This window comes from Centruroides vittatus, unplaced genomic scaffold, assembly GCF_030686945.1.
Source record: "Centruroides vittatus isolate TY-2023 unplaced genomic scaffold, ASM3068694v2 scaffold_2569, whole genome shotgun sequence".
Lineage (NCBI taxonomy): Eukaryota > Metazoa > Arthropoda > Arachnida > Scorpiones > Buthidae > Centruroides > Centruroides vittatus.
The window spans coordinates 434,006-457,459 of NW_027122690.1; the positions used below are offsets into that span (position 1 = coordinate 434,006).

General features: G+C 32.1%; 1 protein-coding gene across 1 annotated transcript in view; it reads left to right on the forward strand.

Moving 5' to 3' along the window:
* The first annotated feature begins 9,331 nt into the window (after positions 1–9,331).
* LOC136987644 (cAMP-dependent protein kinase regulatory subunit-like) overlaps positions 9,332–23,454 on the forward strand; it is a 49,962-nt gene continuing 35,839 nt past the window's right edge. The window contains exons 1-4 of the mRNA XM_067285393.1: positions 9,332–9,493; positions 13,833–14,000; positions 14,235–14,326; positions 23,011–23,119. Coding sequence (XP_067141494.1) covers positions 9,338–9,493; positions 13,833–14,000; positions 14,235–14,326; positions 23,011–23,119 — 525 coding nt within the window. The 5' untranslated portion in view covers positions 9,332–9,337. The remainder of the gene's footprint in view (positions 9,494–13,832; positions 14,001–14,234; positions 14,327–23,010; positions 23,120–23,454) is intronic.

A 23,454-nucleotide genomic window follows, 5' to 3' on the forward strand; every position in this document is an offset into this window, starting at 1 on the left:
ATTTCGTATTAACTGTTTAAAGATTCAATAGTCATCAAAATATTAAAATGGCGCATTTTTGGATTAATTTCTAATTCGAGACATTATTAACAGTTATGAAGAGTGATAAAAAGAGCAAAAATTCATAATGAAACAAAAATCAGCAAAATGTGATTTGAAAAACATGGAATTCAGTAGTGAAAAAATCTCATGAAAATTAGTGTATTAAAATGAGATCCGCTAGTCTTTTGATACACACGTTTTTTACATCGGCTGAAAAATGTTTAAAAAATCCAGCAACGAGTTTCTTACCTTTTCCGGCGACATTTGATGGCGCCATCTTCTGTTATAATATTAAAATCTTTTAATATTTTTAAATATTATAAAATATGGCAATAAACTTAATTTCGGGGTAGGGATAGGTTTTATATATATATATATATATATACATATATAATAATAATAATATATAAAATTGTAAATACCACTAACGACTAAAGTTGTCTTTAAAAATCCGGCCCTATTCCAGATATGACACACGATTCCATTTATCTCTTCACTCTGTCGACATTTTAATCACTAAAATTTAATAGCATTAATCTCCCTAATACACAAACCTCCCTGTCAAATTTCAGAAATTTTCGACAAAAAGCACAAGAGTTATTAAATTTCAAATAGAGTGAACAAAATCGTGTCCCCCACACAGTAACATCCATACATACAAAAAAAAACCCCAATTTTTTTTTTCTTTTTTTTTTGCATTTCTCGACGTTTGGAGGTCCAGAGTCCAGAAATATAAAAACCTTGGGGAAGTTTAAATTTTCGACCAATCTCCATACTTTTCTTCTGTTATATATACCAGCTGGGAAAGTAATAAACTGCACTATCGTTTTCCAGATGGTCGAGCGATGAAGGTGCAGCCTAGCGCTCCGAGGGACCCGGGATCGAATCCGGACGGGTCGAAAAATCTACAGGAATTTTTTGGGGGGGTGGTCCGACCAGATATGTCGGTCTCGTTCCTCACCACCCGGCCGCCCCATTGTGGGTCTCGCCGAACCCATAATGGGCTTGTTAAACGAAGCCCTCTTAGTGCTTACAGGGAGAAAAAAATCCTTTGCCACGGCATTTGAATTAAATTTACGACAGAGATATTAAAAATCTTATTAATGTTGAAATCGGCTGGAGAAAATTCGAAAAACAGTGGCGCTTTCATACGACGAAGGCAAAGTAAAGCGGTCAAGAAATGTTGATGTTAAAAGATCTACTAAAACATCATCATAGCGAGAAAGTAATTTAATTATTTCTAGAAAGTTTCCTTGCGAAGTTCCTGCATCTTGAAGATCTGTAAATCCTGTGATCTCGGAAAGGTAAATTATTTATATCAAGCGTTAGGCTCAAAGACCGAAATCGCTCATTGAGCGAAAAAAAAACGACCACAACGCGTTGTGGCTAATTCAAAACGGCCACGAAGCGAAATTCGTGTTGTGGCTTTTATGATATTTGATATTTTTATGGTGATTAAGAAAAGCCATAACGTCTTCTGAACGTTAGTTGATACAACCACGATAGAGGGTGATACGACGCACAGTGGTTTGTAACTTTAAAATATAGATTCTAGCCTCGAAACATTTTTATTTGCAGTTTTTAATGCCGAATAACGTTAGTTTTATAAGCTTTCCTAGAAATTTAATATTCATACTTTAAAAAATTTCAAAGAAAAATGTATGAATAGAAATACATATTTGTTTCTTTTGTTTTGCTAAAATGTGCTAAAGGTCTAACTACTTGTAGGTGTTTGATATACTTTAAACGATGAAATAAAAATCAGCTGCTAAAGTTAAAAACCACTGTGCGACGGATTTATTATGGTTAAAAGCCACCACACGTTCTGGATGTTAACTAATAACGAGGTGATGATAAGAAAATAAAACTTTCTTTTTCATTATGATATATCTTCAATTATCTTATATAAATAGGTAACAAAATTATTTATCACGTACAGAAATTTAACTTTGTTACCTTTTAACATTTAATCATTCAGGAAAATCTGTTGCGGTGCTCGAGATGTCAACATTCTCAAACAACTAATTTACTAAAAATAATTACTTTGTCATTTTTATGAGAATCGAGAATGTTGCAGAGTTAACCTGACGTTAGGCGCGCGGGGGATCGAACACGGTGGGGCGCGCAGGGGGCACCTGCACCCCACGCGACTAAAGTTGTTACTGAAAAAATCAAAATTTTTTTTCGCGATTTTTTCGTTTTTGACGTTAGTGGGATTGTGTTTCTGATGTATTAATCAGCAATACTACTTAAATTATATCATTTTTGTTTATTTATAACGAAAACAAAAAAAGTATTACGTTTCGAGAATTTTTCAGGGAAAATATCGTCAACTTCAAAAGTCTATTTTTCGAACTGTAAACAAGTCTGTTGCTATCTAATCGTTGAATCGTGTTCCCGAATGTGTTTTTTAATTGTCCCAATCATTAAATGCTTTGTCACAAACCCCGGGCCAAAAATATTTCAGTATATCCAAAAGTACACCCCCCCCGAAACTCTACAGCAACTAGAGATAAAAAGGCGAATTATCGGCAGATAACATCGATAGTTAACTTCTTTTACACTGTAATTGGTTACTTTCTTTGTCTGTTCCACCAGATAACAGATCCTCCAGTAAAAACAATTGTCGGTAAAATTCCAGCGAAATGCCACGCCCCCGCAGACTACCACTTTGACTTATGTAAACAGTCGCTATAAAATCGCTTGTTTTAATGGTTTTTTTACTTATAATTTGGTAACGAGAAATTGTTTGACGTTATTTAGACAAATAAACATGTTTTCAAGACAATTTAGCAATAAATATTTCCAGAAAACTCCACTTTTCAAACTTTCAATGCTAAGTCTATGGGACACTTTTTTTCCGTTAATTGGCCTTAAAAATCTTATTTATATGCCTTCTATGCTCTTATTCGTCATTTGTATTATGACTGATTCGATACCAGGCAATGACCGTTTTTTCAGTACACTAACTCGGCTCCACCCCTTAAATGAAGACAAATGAGCAAAACGAGACCAAAGGACACACATCAGCGAAAATCGTACTGGGCAAGCGCAACTCTAACATACGTTCACAAACTTTGACCTACATTACTCGAGGCAGACCACCCACGCAATTATTCAGGAAAGGAGTAAACAAGGCAATAAAATACTTAGCCGGCTCTAGAGACGAGAGGTTCGTTTTGTCTAAAAGCCAGATGTGTGTGACTAATAAATCTACAAAGTTCAGCGAATTTCTATAAATTAATTACTTTTCGCTTGTTTTGTTCGGAAATTTTAAATTATATTATATATATTATTTTTTTACAAATCCTTTTACTAGTTTTTATTTCGCCTTTGTAATTTTGCGCCCTCATGATTCGTGCGCCTGGAGCAGTTTGCTCCAACTGTTACGCCCCTAAGTAGAACATCAGTCGAAATATCAGTTGCCTTGGCCAGTTATAGTCGTTTAAACAGTTTTTAATAACCACCAGAACACTGCTTGATCATTCATTTTCACAGTTATTGTTCTATGCATTTTAACCGAAGTGGGAGAACGAATCTCGAATCGTGTCGAAGTATCTGTCCGTAAATTGGGATGGAAAGTCCAGTTGATTAAGTCTGTGAAGATGCTAAAATTGCTATGTCGGAGAATTTCGGAAGTTCGATCGGATCGAGGACACGTGTCGGGCAGTAAACTTTACCGAAGTGAAACACTTGTGCTAAAACAAACGTGACACGGTGATGATCGACAGAGGGAAATGTCCACCGAGTGAGAGAGATGCTTTGTCAGGATGCGCGTATATAAGAGTCGGGATGTACACAATAAAAAAAAAAAAAAAAAAAAAAGGAGGAGACAAGAAGCTTATGATCAAGAACACCTGTCCCGAACTCACATGATCTATCATGTGAGCTCGAGACCGTCTCGGAGGTGGGATAGGCGGACACAGAACATCTGGCCGATCGGTCTAGCCAGATGTCCAAGAGAGGAGGACGAACGGTATAAACTATGAGCGTAGTTGTCAACGTTCGGGCACCATCCCCCGGCCAGACTTGGTTTTCGTCTTGCTTAGAAACAAAAGAATGACCAATCGGGAAAAGGGGAGAAGGACACAAGACCAATCAAGTGGGAAAGATTCGAGGGAAAATCGCTTAAAAAGACAAAGAAGAGAGCACTGGCGTAGCGTGGGTGTCAGCCACCCGGGGCGGAGGAAAATTTTGCCGCCCCCTTATTTAGGTATCTCAATTTTAAAGACTAAAATATACAGTAATTCTAAGAACTCTTCGGCAAGAACATTCATCATTATTGTGTATTGTACAGGTTACAAATAAAAAAGTCATTTATATATGTTTTACAATATAATAATCACATTTATTATAAAAGTTTTTACACGTATGCCCTTATCCGTACTGTAATCTAATTTGCAGGTGTTATTAGGCTATACAATATTGAACACTATTCTTTATATGATAGAAGTCATTCTCGCTAAATATTAGTCATAAACAATCCAAGCACAAAATAAAATACATGAATCCCTACAAGTCAGTACAGACGCTACAATGAGCAAGATGTCATTATTATACATTCATTTAAAGAAAGGGTTCCCCAGTTTCGTCACAGAATAAGTAATTAAAAATTCCGTGCTCATTTCAATCGGTCCGAATCGTAGATGCGACAAAAATATGAAATGAAATGGTTCAAATTTTTACAAGATATTATTATTATTATTTATTGTAAAAAAATGCCGCTTCCTAAAAGTGCCGCCCGGGGCGGGCCGCCCCTGCCGCCTCCACTACGCTACGCCACTGGAAGAGAGGAAGACGGAGCTTTCCACCTGCCAGTGTTCGTCGGAACGTCTGCCAGCCGCCCACTCCCTACGCCGACGTCCGCCACCGGTTCTACGGACTCGTCTTCTCCACAGCCCCGGGGCTTCATCATCCCTCACCGGAACGACGTCATACCTCGTCCAGTAAACGATTTAGATAGCACCATGTATTATCCTTTTGTACAGAGGCCCTAGCCATTCAGAGGGCAATCCACCTTTGTCAGTCCTCACAACGATCGACCGTTCTCCTCTCGGACAGCCGCTTTGTTCTTCAAGCAATAGCGACGGTAACCTATTCGTCCCAACCGATAATCATAGACCTGGCGGAGACGATCGTATCATCTTTGATCCCACTCGCGATTGTATGGACCTCGGACCACGCGGGAATTCCAGCAAACGAAGAGGCAGACAAGGCCGCACGCTCTGGCACCCCAATCGGAACAATACGGCACCCATTACAACCGGACGACATTACCCGGACCATTCGGCAGTCAACGATCCAGAATCTCACAGACGCGTGGACACCAACCCTGCGAAGGAAAGGGCGAGACCGCCTTCGCCCCTTCTGTAAGTGGCCATACCACCATGCCTCCTCTCGCTATATGGAAACGCTATTAGCCCGTCTCCGCATGGACACGGCCCCACTAAAGACCTTCCTTTACTCCCGCCGCCTTAGCGATTCGCCGGCATTTTCTAAGTGCGGAGCAGATGAAACATCCCACCACTATTGGCTGCACTGCCCAAGCTATGACGGACCCAGACGAACCCTCTGTAAGGCTATATCCGTTAATCCGGATCTCACTCGGACGTTAACATCGATCTACTGGCCGAGGCCGGATGGCCGAGCGGTCAAGGTGGCAGCCTACCGCTCTGGGGGACCCGGGATCGAATCCGAACGGGTCGAATATACCCCAGGAATTTTTCGGGGGGTGGTCCGTTTGGATATGTCGGGCCCCGTCCCTCACCACCCGGTCGCCCCATTGTGGGCCTGGCCGAACCCATAATGGGCCTTATAAAAGAGGCCCTCTTAGTGCCCACAGGGCGGAAAGAGTTAAAAAAAAAAACTTCGGATCTACTGGCCGACGGCCGATATACCAGCAAAACAACATATCGCAGCCTTGGAAGAATACGTAAGACAAACGGGCCGCTTTCTTTAACCGCCAGGCGGCAGCACGTCGGAGAAAATAGCCCAAGGTCTGTATAAGAAGGTCAGGGCCGTGTTCAGTAACGCAGAATTCTTGCTAAGTCTAGTTATGTTGTAATGTTGAACTCGTTTCTAACTACTGCTCGACTCCTCCCACCACTAGCTTCCCTTATCTATTCTTAGCTCCACCCGCTAACCCACTCAGAATTCTAACTTAGGTGTTCTGTGTTACTGAACACGGCCCTGGATACGCTCCCGTGATTCTATGCGGCAGCGGCCATGTTGGGGCATATCGATAGAGATCACCATACGTGGTCCCTGCGTGAGTCGACTATTATTACGTATATACGTACTCAGAACGTTAAACAATGGGTTATTCTGTGGCACCTAATTGTAAAAGTAAGTCTACCGACCTTCGATTGTTTAGATTTCCTGCAGATAAGCAGAGGAAAGCGAAATGGGTGCAGAACTGCAGACGGGATAAGTGGCAGCCAACTGAACATTCTAAACTATGTGAGAGTAGTGTATATTATGTATTTTTCTATAGGTACTGTCTTTGAGATGTACACTCAAACCTGTTTTTGTGCGGTGGATAGGGACCGCATAAAAGAAAACGCATAAAAAAATCGCACAAAACTTCACGAGTAGCTATAAAAAATAGTTTTCGCAACACAATTAAAAAGTATTTTTTATGCGGTGGATAGGGACCGCATAAAAAAAGTCTCACGTAGAAAATAACTCAAAACCGTACGAAATAACTAGGAATTGCTTTTTTAACTCCTTGGGCCTTTTTCTGCAATCCCTAATGGGGAAAAAATCCTCTAAGAATTTTATTTTTTATATTAATTAATTATTTCCACTTAAATACCAATCTAACATTAAAAAGTTAAAAATAATCGTTAAAAATGATTTTATTTGATAAATATAGCTGCAGAAAGTGTTATTTCATTTAACAAGGCGTGAAATTTCACACCTGCAGTCTAAAGCTGGAGGGGAGCTAACTTACCGCATCTGTTCAAATATAACATAATATTTATGATTTTTATGCTATTAAAATGAGAGGGGACCGAAAAAAACGTATGAGAAAAAAATTTTACTGAATAAAAAATGAAAAAACCTGCTGATGTCATAGAAAACATCCAATAGAGTTTTAAAAAATTTTACAGGAGTCAATTATGTTCCAATTTGATTGAAATTTTCATATACCGCACAAAAAAAGACCGCACAAAAACAGGTTTGAGTGTATACGTGAGCTCACATTAAATTATTTGTTGTTCAGCTTCATTTCGAAGAATCTCAGTTAGAACTGTTAATCTCAACTTTTCTGTCAGTGAGATTACATATTTTTGCCAGAGATATGAACAGTACTTTGAATGTAAAAAAAACTGTATGGAAGCAAAAACTCATTTATGCGTACTTCTGCTGACTTCCGAAAATGGTATTTTATTATATTTGTATCTGTGTGTTTACAGAGAAAGAAGTTATGTCTCAGATAAGCTCTGTTAAAAATATCATCAAATTGTGTTTAATATTATCCTTTTTGATTAAATTTTATATAATTAGGAAAATATGACGTTTAAGCCTTTGTAAAGCCAAAAATGTTCATTAATTAAACGTTAGTCCAGTATTTATTTTTTAATGCATTAATATTGTATTGGTAAATGCTTTAAAATAAAATTTTGGATAACTTATGTTATTGCATTACTTTACCAAGTGCTTATATACGTAATTGCATCAGTTTTAGCACCTATTTAATTAGTTTCATTCACGACAGCGAGTGATGTGGATGATTGTTTCTTTTAAACTATTTGATCGAAAAGTTACATAAAATTGGGGATGCATAATCATCCGAAATTATTATTATAATTTTGACTGGAAATCACTGGATTTATGCAATTTTAGTTTAATTAATGTCGTATAAAACTGACTGCTCGTACAAGTTTGCTTAAAACATGCGACTTAAAATACCCCAAAATGGCGGCTCAAGAAGTAGGTCACGCGTGGCCTGACCTTCTTATACAGACCTTGAAATAGCCTAAGTGGCTGGAATTCCCAGATGAACAAAAACAAATAAAGAAAGAAAGAAAGAATTATCCTTTTGTAAGTTCGTTTTAATGTTAAAATAAACGGTTATTGTAAGACACTTGTCATCTTTGCCTCTGCCGCACCACCTACATACGATGAGTTTCTATGCTTTTCCTGACGCGCAATTAACTTATTGCCCCTAATGTCGGCAATTTACAAGTCGAAGCCGAGTGAAAGTGTCATATTCGGGTGAAAGGTCATTTCCGGGTCGCTGTGTCACATTCGGTGGAAAGTCGAAATCCGTAACTCACATTAATTAAGAAATATTCCTATTCTAATTTGACTTGTAAATTTCTAATGCAAATATGATTGTGCGAGGTCGCCGAATTGGGGATTACCAAATGTCAGGATTATCGTATGTGGGGTTAAGGAAAGTGAGGCAAATAGCTGCAGTGACAAACAAACCCGTTTATTTATCCTGTCTTACAATCTAGTGCAGCGGTTCCCAACCTTTTTTTGACCAGGGATCACTTTGATTTTATTGTTGTTAGCAGGGACCACAACTTTTAAGAAAAATAAACTGTATCAATATAAAAATAAACTTTAATCAAAACTTTTAACATAAGTTAATCGTTAAACTCAAGAGTAACATTCTTTAACAGTACTATTATAATAGAAAACATAACATTTTTAGTAAAAATTAAATTCAGTTTGTATCAATGTGGGAATAATAATTTAAAATGAATTAAAAGTTTTAAATCTTTCGCGGACCATATTTTAGCTCTTGAGGACCACTGGTTGTGAACCATTGCCCTATTGGCAGCCCTGGCGATCGCCCAAGTGTTGCGTTGCCCAAACAAACAAACCAAGTCCACAATGGGGCGGCCGGATCGGGCCATTTTAGGACGGACCACTCCTGGAGATTTTCGACCCCGGATCCCCAGAGATGCAGGCTACCGCTTTAACCACTCGGCCATCCATCCGCCCGTTAAACTGAATGATTAAATATTCATAAAATGATATCGGAGTTAAGTAATTGCAAATAATCCAGTAAATAATTAAGAAAATATTTATTGTTTTTGTATATAGCCGAATTTTGTATATAATATATTATAAAGTGGCGATTACGTATAAATTAAATTTAAAAACTTTCCTCGTTATGTTAATTACATTTCACGTTATTTTCAATAACATTACAATTTATTCATTTTTACATATTTTTTAAAAATAAAAAATAAAATATATGTTAAAATTTAATATATTTTTTTTATAAATTTTATTTTCTGGTAGCGAAAATCGTCTTGTTTACGTAAAGCGATTCAAAATGGCGGACGAAGATCAGAGTCTTAGGGAGTGCGAGGCTTACGTGAGAGTACATAATATCCAGCAAATATTAAAGGATTGTATCGTTCAGCTTTGTGTCAGTCGCCCGGAAAACCCAATATCTTTTCTGAGGGAATATTTCCAAAAGTTAGAACGCGTAAGTTTATGTCTAATTTTATTTTTTTTTTCCTAAGCTAAAAAGTAGAATTATTTACTTTTGCCATTATCGTAATGATTTAGAGAATTTGTAATCAACACTGAAATTGAAATTACACGTAAAATAATAATAATAATGCCGAGTACCATTCGTGTCATCACCCTTTGCCGCGGGGTAATGTTACAATTTGGGACAAACCGCGTAATATGTATGAATTACCATTAATACTCACGGTACAATGTTTACAGTTTGTTAGGATTCTTCTATACAGTTTTATTATAATGTATATATTTATTATATACAGTGAAACACGTGTAAACCGGAATTTCACGGTATCGAATATTTTGTCCGTTTTAGACAGGTTTTACTGTTTACTTCGTGTTTTATTTATACACAAATAGATAAAGTCATATACAAAATTATGTTTTAGAACTTTTATATAACGTTTTACATGTATATATTTTCTATTAGATAAATCTATAATTGATATACAGTATATACTCGCTCCCTTTTCATGGACCATATCAGGTCACCCTGATGTCAGCAAACACCCGGTGCAGGTTAGTATGGATTAGTTTGTATGCCAAGTGATATCCTGGGGGAAGTTAGTACTGGAGTGGTTCCCATTGCCTTCTCTGGATATGCAATGTTATGTGGGGGAGAAATGCCTTCCGGGAGGTCTTTTTAAGGGTAACTGGTCCCTATTTAGACTTTACAGATGTTGAGAAAACCCAGAAAACTCCAAGTGACAGGCCCGTCTGGGCCAGGTGCGAACCCACAACTGAACTCCCGGTGTTTGGGGATGGAACCGCTTGGCCACTGGTGGACCATATATATACCACATAACATTTTTATTGTTATTTAGAAGTTTATTTTCTATTCCTTCAAGATTTTTCATATCTGTTTTACAAACTAATTGAGCAATAAAATTGAATTCAATATAGTTTTATATTAAAAAATATTTTGAATTGTCTAGCTTGGAAGAAATGCATTCTTACTGATTTGCAAAATTAACTAATGGTATTAATTTATTAAAAATACCATATTTTTTTTCATACTAAGGTGTAATTTTTAAATCAATTTTTACTTATTTGAAGTAGAAGTGTATTTTACAATTACCAGTGTCTTACTTGCAGTCAAAAACAGTGATCTATTTGTGCACTAGTAGTTGTTGAGTAGCAAAGCCACATTTTTTGCTATGCTACACAATAACTATATCAATTCAAATGTGCTTAGCTGGTAATGAGCATTTAATTTAATCTACTTTTTAAAGTTTGAAATGCCTTCAAGACAAGATTATGATGCAGCATTAAATCAAATTATTGTATATATAAAGGAGTTTCCAAACATTATTTGTTTTATAGCATTGTTTTCTTTTTGGTCAAAAATGAAAAAGAAAACTTGAATTGCTTGTTTCAACAAGCAGTTTTATTTGTTTTTTTTAATAATAACCAACAACACAAAAACTGGAGAATCATGTAAATAATTAAAAACAATCTTACTGAGTTCCAATAATAATTTAATGAACAAAAAGCATTTTAATCCAGATTGAAGGACTGTATCAGTTGCTCAAAAAGAACAAAAAGAATGACTGTATTAGAATACATACAAGATTTTATGTAAAACAACATGTAAAGGTCAATTGCACAACCACAACTTGTTATAACAACATTGGAGGATAAATTAAAAATAAAGAAAAATACATAAAAAATATAAAAAATGTGGTGGTTGCTATTTAAAATGTTACACTTCATATAACAATTTCCAGGCCATGTATAAAGAGTTTGCATCATGGAAATTAATGCAGCCTTGTTCCAAATTTGTTTTGTATATTTATAGGACCTCCTAGGTGTTTGCTACAAATGTCCATCACAGGTTATACTGTACAATCATAGTATTATCACAAAGTACTTCAATATTGGATTCTGTTGCATATGCAAGCAGTATTAAACTCTTGCTTACAGTCTATTTGTGCTCTTTAATTCTACCATTGAGATCCTTATAGTGGTTCTGATCTATTTCATTACCATGACAAAGAGTTTCCAAATTCTGGCATTCTGGAACCTTTGGAAATTGAGAATGGAAAATTGTATTTTCTGAGAATTCTCAAAATAACCTTTTATATTTAATTTTCGTTGATGATTTGTAATAATGGCTAAGCTTCTTTTGTATGTTATTTTCAGGTCTTGCCTTGAATGTAATTTGTTACATTTTCATTGTTTTTGTTAAGTAAAATGCCAATTGAGTATTTTTCAAAATAGCTTAATTTTCTAAGCAATAACTCATAATATTAATGCATTTGTAAATGAACGGGTGAAATTATATAAGATGATGATATAATTTTATTCAAGAATTACAAAAATCTTAGCTGAACTTTTTTTTTCAAATCAAATTCAAATCCAAATAATTTGAAGTCTTGTTTTTTGGTCCCCAGAGTTTCAAAATAATGAGATTTTACTATATATCACAATCGTCAGCCACAAACAAACTGATCAAATATGGTTGGTAGTATTGGCCATTACTTTGTGGAAACAATTTATCATGGAGAACAGAAACAGTCTGTATTTACACACAGAAATATTTATTTTCACTACAGTGTCATATTAAGGTAAGCTACCTTTAGATTCCTTTAGTTAATTTACCTGAAGATGACTTTTGTAGTCAAATCCTGGGTTGTGAAAATAAATATTTTTCTGTGTAAATAAAAACTGTTTTCGGTTCTCTATGATCAAATGTACTCAATTTACAAGAGCTAAAATTAGCTGGTCATGTGTTATCTAATTTTGGTGTCATGCATGCATTTCTGGTGGCACCTAATATTATAACACAATGTAAGTTAACATAGCAATAAATAGGAAAAATGTCTAAAAGATATATCATGAGCAGTATGTTTATTTCCCATTGTGGGTATTACTGGGTCAATACAATATCCATATTGGTGTGCCACATTTTTGATGTACGATAATCCAGCTCTCTTGAATATCCAGCTCTAGTTTTTTATGAACTATTTATCTCCAGTTATTTTTGAATTTTATGATTAAAATAAATAAAAATAGATACCAAAAAATATAATGGATTGTTTACATAAGAATATAGTTGAATCTTTTTCAAGGATTTAGCTATATCACTTGCTACATTATATGCCAAAAAGTGAATTTTTTATTAGATTTTAAATATTAGACTATAGATGATGTGTTTAATGTTAGACTATAGATTTTCCAAAATTTTTATTAATAATAAAATTGCAAATTTGTATAAGCTTTGAACAAAATACATTGAGTTTTTTTCCATAAGTAACTTTAATATAATATACAAGGGACACTCAAATGTAATGCTATCTATTTTATATCTTGGATACTTCTGCAGATAGGAAAATGAAATTCATGTATGTTATATTTACATTTATTAATATACATTTATTAATTTTCCACAAAATTCATGTTGAGTTTTATGCTCAACAAGACTTTCTAGCTACTGCTTTTTTTTTTATAAAAATCCTCAGTCTGACTGAGCCACATCTTGACAGCATCATTGCCAACATCTGTGTTGGAGAATCACTTCCCTTGAAGTTTGGCCACTATTGAATTGAAATGATGAATCTCAGACAAAATGCCAAATTAGGGCTATATGAAGGATGAGATAAGAATGTCCAAGTAAATTTTGTCATGTATTCACTTGTCAAAATGGCTATGCATTGTCAAGTAGAACATGGTCCTTTCTATCTCCCTGAGCATGTGCAATTCTGGCATAAGCTTCTTCAACTTATCCACATAACTACATTTATCATACATTTTTATTTTTTTTAAAAACACTGTATGATTTCTCCAGTTGATTTTTGTTTTGCATTTATTCTTCCTGCAGGAACCATTTCATTATTGCCATTTGGATTCTGATTTTTGGTGGTAAACCCAGATCGCATCTCTGAGATCTTTTTCAAGAATACCATCAAGAAATCCATCATTCAAGAACTGTTGTAGCACTTAAAAAAGATCAGTATAGGCCTGCAACCTCTGCTTCTTGTGGAAATCTGTCCAACATGTATGGAACCCATCTGTGCACATTGGACAAATTCCCACATGTACTGTACCTCTGTTGATACATTTTTCTGTACACTTACCTTAGTGTTTTCTAATAAATGTGCATTTTTTGGTAATTACAACTGTCAAATTGGTTTCATTTGATCACACCTACCTAATATATACAGGTATAAAGCACATTTATACATATATATAGAAATTATAAAGAAAACATAATCTCAATTAATACATGTTAATATATAATTTTTATATTTATAATTGTTAATTATTTAATTTAAAAGTTACAACTATTAAAACTTTAGGAATCATCTTTAAGAATTAAACAACAACTTTCATCAACATCATCAAATGATGAAAAAGATGATGAGATTGGACCTATGCCAAATCTTGTACCTTCACAAAGAGTTCGAAGAGGAGCTGTTAGTGCAGAGACTTATAATGAAGAAGATGCTGCTACTTATGTGAAAAAGGTAAAGATGAGATGATGATGATTATTATTATTATTTTCTTTTGCTAAACTAATTTTATATTATAGAAATGAAAAACTGAAATAAATTTTATAGTAATTTATTGTTTTATGATTTAAGATTAATACATTATGATTAAATTATAAAAAATTCTTAACAATTTTTAAAATAAATTAAGAACATTGAAATATTAAATGTATTTAAAATAAGTGAATGAATTTTGTTTTTGTTTCATAGATTGTTCCTAAGGATTATAAAACAATGGCAGCTTTATCAAAAGCAATTGAAAGAAATGTGCTATTTTCTCATTTAGATGACAATGAAAGAAGGTAATAATTATTAATACAGTATATTAGTGAGTTAGTTATATATCATAAAATCCATTTTTTATTTATTGTATGAAAATTTTATAATTGAAATAATATTGTATAGGCGATACAGTAAAGCCTGTCTATGGCGACCATCCATGGTTTCTTCAAAAAGTGGTCTTTGAGACAGGTGGTCGTCCAATACAGGTGGTGCTGTAATATACCGTATTTCCATACATATATTTTACACACTTTTTACTCATTTCTACTAAGCAAAACTCTAGGTGAGCAAAAATAAGTGAATTTTTTCAACAATAGAGCTATATTGATATTGTATTTTATTCTTATTGGATAACTCGATTTACAGAAGTCATGGTGATTCTATAAGACAGATTCAATACCAGTATTTTAAAGATTAATACAATACTCGCATTTTTTGATTTATAATGCACATTTTCTTATTTCCAACTTAATTAATTCAAGTTGGTTCTTTTCGTTTGCTCCTCAGTTACTACACGCTTGTACATCGAAGACATAATACATGTATCTCTCCATCACTTTGGTTTTGGTTTTTGTTAGTTTAATCTTATTTTAACTAAAAATACTGTATTTTTTAATATTTAATTTTTTCTTAAGTACAATAAAAAAATTATTAATAATAAAATGATTTTATTATTTTTGCTCATAATACAATTTCATTACTTTCTGCAATTGTCCAATGACAATGGCGGAATCGAAAAAGGAAGGTTGCAAGGTTGCCTGTAAAACTGATTTTTGCGTTAATGCATTTATTGTTTTTTGAATATTTTGCATGTGAAAATTACTTGGATATTATTTTTCTAAAAATATCATGGAAATAAGGTAGGTTGATACAAAAACTATTTATTGCACATGAACTGTATATGAGCATCAAAAAATAATAATAATAAATAAAATAAATTTTATCAAATGATGAGATCAGTTGATTAATTGTATCATGTACAATATTTTATACCCCTAAGGAAATTACTGTAGTCTACAGTAAAATAAATTTTGTTTTCCCACAGTTAAACTTCACTGCTTATTGCCTTTGTAATAAACCATTTTCACTTTCTCTGATAACTTTAACACCATCTTCTAAAGACAGCACTTTGCATTTATTTTGTTTTCTGATAATTTTGAACAAACTGAAATGAATTTCCTTTGTTGCTAGACTAATTCATTAACACCTGTACCTAATTTCAAGGGTGGGAGAAGTGTCCGAGGTGGGTTTGAACAAGAGTTTAGACTAATACATTATATTAGGAGGGGGGAAATGTTGTTTAGATGGGTTCAAACAATACTTTAGACCAGATATATTCGTGGAAGTGGTCACTTATTACAGTTGTTTTGGACCAAAAATCGATACCCACAGGTCCGTTACACAGGTGGTTGTTTAATATGGGTAACTTATATGAAGACTATGTATAAACTGAATATGTATAAACTATTCTGTGCCAGGCATTTTTGCCCATTTTGACAGGTGCCCTTCAAATGCAGGTGGCTGCCTAAGCAGTTTTTAATGTATTTCCATTAATTATAATTAATCTAAAGCAATGGTATTTAATCTATGGATTCCTCATAAAAATTAATGGAAAGTAACAAAGGTCAATGAAAATTGTTGAGGGTTGATTGTACAGTAGAGCATCGTTTATCTGACCCCCGATTAACCGACCGTGTTCTCCTAAATGGGGTCACGGAAAATTACCTTGGGGTTGCAGTGTTAAAATGTTTGAATACCATTGATCTAAAGTATTCTTCTCTAACTGCATTTAACTAATACTTGAACTTTGACACAAAATCTTTAAGGGACAAGCAATTAAAGAAACAGGCACTATGGCAGGTTCTCCATACTAGCAATTGTGTTATATATATTTTTGTATTTATTTACATATTTTGTATTTATGTATTTATTTTGTTATTTATTTTATTGTATTTTAGTTAGTTATTTATTCATGTATTATATATATATATATATATATTTTGTGTGTATTGGTACAAATACCAATATAGATTGGTAGTTGTGCCAATATAAATAAATAATTATTATTTATATATGAGCCTGTGCACTAGACATCTAAAAAAAATTTAAAAGTTTCAGAATAAATGTCGGTTTAGAAATCAGAATCATTTGATTGCTCTGTTCCTGATGAAGGCCTTTCAAAATGGCCAAAAATGTTAGAAAATTTGAATAAAAGGCTGCATTTTAAAGGTTTTTGTGTCGAAATCTAAAGTATGTTTTTTTCAATGATATATAACTATATTCATTATTCAGAAAACATAAAAAATGTTAATTTTTGAAGTAAATTTGATTCAATGAATAAATTTTATATAATATAAAATTTATATCATTATTGATTTTAATTTAGTAAAACATTAATTTATACAACAAAAATGTATAAATTAATAAAATTCATAAAATGTATTGTGTTAGGAATTTATTCACGTATTATAATTGATTTTTGAAATAAAAAAAAATTAAATATATATTAATTGTAATTTTTAATATAAATATATTTTATATACCACAATTTGTAAAGATTTACTGTAAATGCTGTACTGTATATATTGACTCAAAATTAAAAAATTTTTTTTAGTACATTTTTAATTCAGTACTTGCAGGCATGTGGAGATTTCTTTGATAAGCATGAACTTATGTACGGATGTTGATATATTCTTCAGTACACTTATCCTAATGTCTCGTAATAAAAGTAAATATTGGAAACAATATTTTTGTAATTTTATGGAATTGTAATTGAAATTTTAGACTATTACAGTATAAATAAAAAAATATTTATGCAAATAAAAACAGTAATTTTTCATTTAAACATAAATTTAAATATAAATTTTTAGTTTGAACCATAAAATACACAAGATTATGCTTAGTATAATTTTATAAGTAATATGTTTTTTATAATCTAATTTGAAAAATAGTTATGAAAAGAGTACAGTAATGATCTTTTATTATTTAAAATGATTTTGTTTATAAGAAAAAAATGATACTTGAGAAAATGTCAAAAATGTCAATCATTTTAAATAATTAAAGAATATTATGAAAATGCTCATCTTATAGCTTATTCATAGAAATTTTAAATTCTTGCATTTCTCAAAGTATTTTTTGTTAAATAATTTTGTAATTTTGTTTTGTTATATATATATATATATATGTAATCAAACTTCTCTGATCCATCACTTATAGGACCAAAGAATTGTGTTGGATTATTAAGATTGTCATATTACTGAAACATCACTAAAAATTCTTAAAAATGATTTTATAAAAAATCAAAATCTTAGATTATTTTTGTGATATTTTGTCAAAAATTTATTTTTTCTTGTCTGTTTTTTAAGATAACACTTGATTTAACAAAGGTAGTTGTTTTTTTGAGAAAAAACTGTGTTCATTAGTTTTAATGCTCTAATAACTCTAATTATATCATCTTTTCTTTTTTCTCTTCTTCCACTTCTGTCTCATTGTAGTCATTCATTACTGCTGGAAAATATTGTCATAATTAATTATTTTACCAATTTGATGAACAATTTTCTCTTACAGCTGTTTCTGCAACCTCTTTAACATTTCTATTCATTCCAATGGAATGATTTGTAAATCCTTATTTCATCTTTGTTGGACCACTTTATTCATTGGATGACAAGATATCTTTTTTTTGAAGAATTTTTTTCCTGACATTTTTTAAATTGCAAAACAACTCTTGTGCAAATTTTGATAATTAGTGAACATTTTTTCAAGGAAGTTTTCTATTAAGCTATTGAATTTTGCTATAGAACCTGTATTAATGAAAATGTAATTGGGAAAAGAGAGACATGAAAACCAGTATAACAATAGTTACAGACTGTGACTAGGGATTGCAATTGCTGGATTCCTCATCCAGCAAGCCAACTGGATCCAGCGCATTATTCGGCCTGCTGGATCCAGCACTTGATGCTGAATCCAGCGCTGTGGATCCTCAAATACTCAATTAACTTTCTAAATAATTGCACAAAAGTCTACGTTGTCGCGTTGCCGCTTTGCTAACTACTAGACTGCTACTAATTACTTACTCACTACTTTACTAACATTAATAATTAAATTACTTATAAATAAACTATACTTTAATCAATCCAGCAAAATTTAATAAAATAATAACGTATTCAATCGCTTTTAAGGATCTTCCTCAGTTACAAAAAAAAATACAACATTAAATATAGAACATAAAATGTGTTTGGAATAAATATAAAAAGAATAGTGCTTAATTACATCCCTTTTTTTTTAAACAAGATACATAGATGTACTGCCAGATCTGATAATTTTTGTATTGTATACTGACGTAATCCACTGTTTTCAAACTTTTAAGAAATGATAAAAAGAAAGAGGATCGGAATTCAACAACGGGTATATATTCGGTGCCTTTACACAACCAACGTTTCAATTCCAAGCTTGTTTATATGGGTGCAACGATGCGCAGTTTAAAACAAAGGCTCAAGAGCACAAATGTACAATCAGTAAGAACCTTGACAACACTGCACTGGCATCATATGCAAGACAGAAGGATGTTAACATCCAATGGGATCAAGTGGCAATTATAAAAACGACGACGAATAGGCAAACGGTCAAACATCTTGAGAGATTGGAAATCTGCAAGGCGCACATGACAACTCGTTGTATAAACCATAGAGATGCGTACTCATTGTCTACCATGTGGAAATCCTTCTACATTAATTAATGTTATTAACGGACAGTGCGGGTTTTGTTGGATCTTATATACAGGGTGTTTTTTTTTTTAAACTGACGGTACTCGGAGACATCTGTAGAGCAATCTAACAGCCGAACTGTCGTCAAATTTGGGAGAGTGACTAAGGACAACATGGGAAAGAGATTCCGCGAAGAAAAAAGTAGTACCCAAATTTGCCACTAGGGGTGGATTTGGCGCTGTTGTAGCAAAACAGCTAAGAATCTGCATAAAATCCGGCTGCAATTAACAAACACACGAATGAATAATCAGACAGAGGTTTCAGTGTAATAATGAAAGTTTAATTAATCAGCAAATAACCTTCTCCCTTCTTCAATGTGATCACCGTCCTGCTGGACAACTCATTGCATCCTGAACACCGTGTTCTCTATGGCCGAACGTAACATGTCCGCAGGAATGTTCATCACAGTTCGAGAAATGTTGTCCTTCAAAGTCATCAAGTTTGGGACACTACCAAGATAGACCTTGGACTTTAAGTAACCCTACAGGAAAAAGTAACATGGAGTTAGATCCAGGGAGTGAGGTGGCCATGCAAGTGGAAAAAAGCAACTGATGACCCTTTCTTCAGTGAAGTGCTGGTAACTTTTTCGCTACAACAGCGCCAAATCCTCCTCTACCGGCGAATTTAGGTACTACTTTTTTCTTCGCGAAATCTCTTTTCCATGTCGTCCTTAGTCACTCTCCCAAATTTGGCGACAGTCCAGCTGCTAGATTGCTCTACAGATGTTTCTGAGTACCATCAGTTTAAAAAAAACACCCTGTATATATTTTTTCCGCTGTTTATTTTGTTTATTTATCTATATTTTGTCCGTTTGGGCGTTTTCCGTTAATTTTTATACTTATTCCAAACACATTTTATGTTCTATATTTAATTTTCTATTTTTTTGTAACTGAGGAAGATCGTTAAAAACGATTGAAAACGTTATTATTTTATTAAATTTTGCTGGATTGATAAAGGTGTAGTTTATTTAACTTATTCTACTTCCAGTACATAGTTTTATATACTTATAAATAACTACAGACTAATATGTAGAGCCTATATATGAAAACTGGTAAGACTGATAGCCACTTAGCCACTGATTATCTGTCCTTACATTATTATAATATATTAATATAAATTAATCAGTAGAATTACCTTTGCTATTATTTGACTTAAAGATTACATTATAATTATAATCTAACTAAGCATTTAAAGTTAATTATCTCAAGTGTTAAACTGAACCAAAGTTAAGTTTACTACCTAAATGTGTAAGAAGTTTTACTGATTTATAGTGACCAGTCTAAATAATAAAAGCTTCTTAAGTATTTTTTAAAAATGTTTTATTTCATTAAAAAAAACATAAATTGCAGGATAGATAGATAGACAGATAACACTTTATTGCACCAAAAATACATCCGCGCTGGATCCAGCTGGAATGATTTCAATCCAGCAAAAATCCAGCTGGATTCAAAACACTGCTGGATTGCAATCCCTAACTGTGACTACCTGTATTGATGAGAATATTTGTCCAGGAAACACTGTCTAAAAGTAATCAAGCTCTTTTTATCAACTGATGGCTATTTTAATTTCATTAATATTTCATATATGTGAGATTAGAAAGATCTGCTAAAGTAATTAGATTGTATAATTTGCAATATTTTAGGTTAAATTCACATTTCAGAATTTTTTTTTTTTTTCCACTGTTGTTAATAATTAAGCATAGGTATTTCATTAAATAAGAGAGATACAGTGACACTATTTTAAGTCAGTTAATTGTTAATTAAATAAGTTTTAATTCAAATAATTTCAAATATAAAGAAATTACATTAGCTTATACATTTGTCTAAAATATTTCTTAGATGAGATGATTTTATGTTACTATAATTTTTATAATAATAATTTCAGAAAGTTTCTTATTTTATTATTTTTTAATTTTTGTGACAATGCTTATTTTTTCAATTTATCATCATGATGACATTGCTTCATCCAAACTTTCCTGTAGTTGTAGTCTGTGTAATGTGCAGTTTATTCACATGTCGAGTCTTACTGTCAAATCTGCTTCCAGTATGCTTATGCCACAACTTTCAAAAGTTTTCTTCATATAGATATTTTTGCTGAGCTCTACTCTTTCAACCTGGTTTTACTAGTTTTTTTTTTTTTTTATGGGATATATAAACTGCTGTTTGCTAATGTTAGGGGGAAAAAAATGTATGGTCTATGCTACATTTTGGCTACCTTTATCCTCAAGATTGCCTTAGATATTTGCTTGAAAAGTGACGGAATGTCGCAGAATTGTGCAAATGAGATGATGGAAAATTTATATTTGCTGAAATGTGAATTTAAGCTACATTACATCCAAAGTTGTATTGTCTGACCTGCAATTAACTCCTTATTGCTAATAGCTTAACATTGTTTTGCCTGTAGATAGTTGAAAGCTTATTTTAATCTTTAATTGTTAACTTTGCTAAAATATACTTAAATTATATCATATTTTTTAAAGTTTTTTAAAACAACAAAAATTATGAGGAGAATTTAAAATAAAATCGCTCTTATTTTCAGAAGAAAAATAAAAATATTTAAATATGCTGTTAAAACATTAGTTATTTTAATGAAATACATTACAAAAAGTTAAAAACATACTTAAAATTAATTTAAGTCAATAATATAATAATGTTTAAAACAAATCATAAATTACTAGTCAAAAACCAGTAAGTAACTTGATATATATCATTGTTCAGATTTTCAGATAAGTTTGTGAAGAAAAACAATTCCTTTCTTAACTTACAAATTGACTAATTTTGTACACAAATAATATTTCAGTTTTCTGCATTTTTATCAATATCTGCAAATCAATTATAAACAATATCATGAAGGAATACTTATAAAAATGCATTGAAATCTATATGAATTTATTATACAATTCAATAATATAGCAAATCATTAATGTATTTAATAATTGCTAAATCTGAATATTTGATATGTTTTTTATCTGAATATTTAATCTTGCATACTGAAAATTTCTACAGCTTTTGTAGGTATGTTGTAATAGTTTCAGAATTATATAAATTTTTGTATTATAAATTCTTGACTTTTAGTTTGATATGAAACATTTAAATAGATCTTAATTTTATAAATGAATTATTATGATTTTTTCCTATACTTGTTTATGTATATATATATATATATATATATATACTTGTGTATAATATATATATATTTCAATTTGCATCTATATTAGATGCTTTATTTGTTTTATATATTTATCAGAGAAGCAAATGCTGATTTATAAGTTTTAAAATGTTTTACTTTTATCTTATTGGGCTGCAATTTGAAAAAATTGTAAACCTATAAATTTCCACTGTTGCCCATTAGTCATTCCTTAATCTTGATAATGGACTTACATAAATGAAAGACAAGATCAGATATGGAGACCTTAGGGTCAGGAGGCATCAATTAACTATATAAGAACTTCTGATGCAAATCTGAAGTAATGTTATTTCAATTGAAAAATTTTTCCCTGAAAGGTGTTAGATAAATGACCAGCATAACACACTTGTTAAAGAAAAAGTATGATGTACTGATGGCAAGTCACTACTAATTTGAGGTGGAAAGAATATATTTTAAATTAAATAAATTAAAAATATGATTAAAAATTGCAGCCTGGCATTGTGACAATGTCACAATAAATAATTGCTCATGTAAGATTAGAAACACTTTGTTTACTTATCTTAAATATTATAAATCTATGATGATGAACTGGAAGTATTTTAAATATAATGCTTATAATAAATATATTTGATGTCAGCTGCATTTTTTTCCAGTGTGTTAAATGTTATATTAAATATTTAAATATTGTGAATAATATAAACTTTATCATTAATCACCAATGCATTATTGAAATTGAGATAATTATACAAACTTAATATATGGTTTTAATAATAGACATTTATTATTTGTTTTAGTGATATATTTGATGCCATGTTTCCAGTATTCCATAATGTGGGTGAAATTATAATACATCAAGGTGATCAGGGTGATAATTTTTATGTTATTGATCAAGGAGAAGTAGAGGTAATTTTTTTTTCTTTAAAATATTAAAATAGAAAAAAATTAAAATTTTATTAAGCTTAATTTTTAATTAAATTCGTAAACCAGTAATTCCAACTAATATTTTAGAAGTCAAATAAAGTCATAAATGTTTTTTGGAGGTTGTCTTTAATATCATATATATATATGTTACAGTCAAAACCCGTTTTTAGTTAGAACGCGTTTTAACTAGTTGAAACTAGTTTATACTGGATGTCTTTGTTAAAACCCATTTTGTCTAGTTAAAACTAGTTTTAACTCAAATTCATTTTTGACTAGCAGTAAATTCTAGTTTTAACTAGAGAAAATGGGTTTTAACA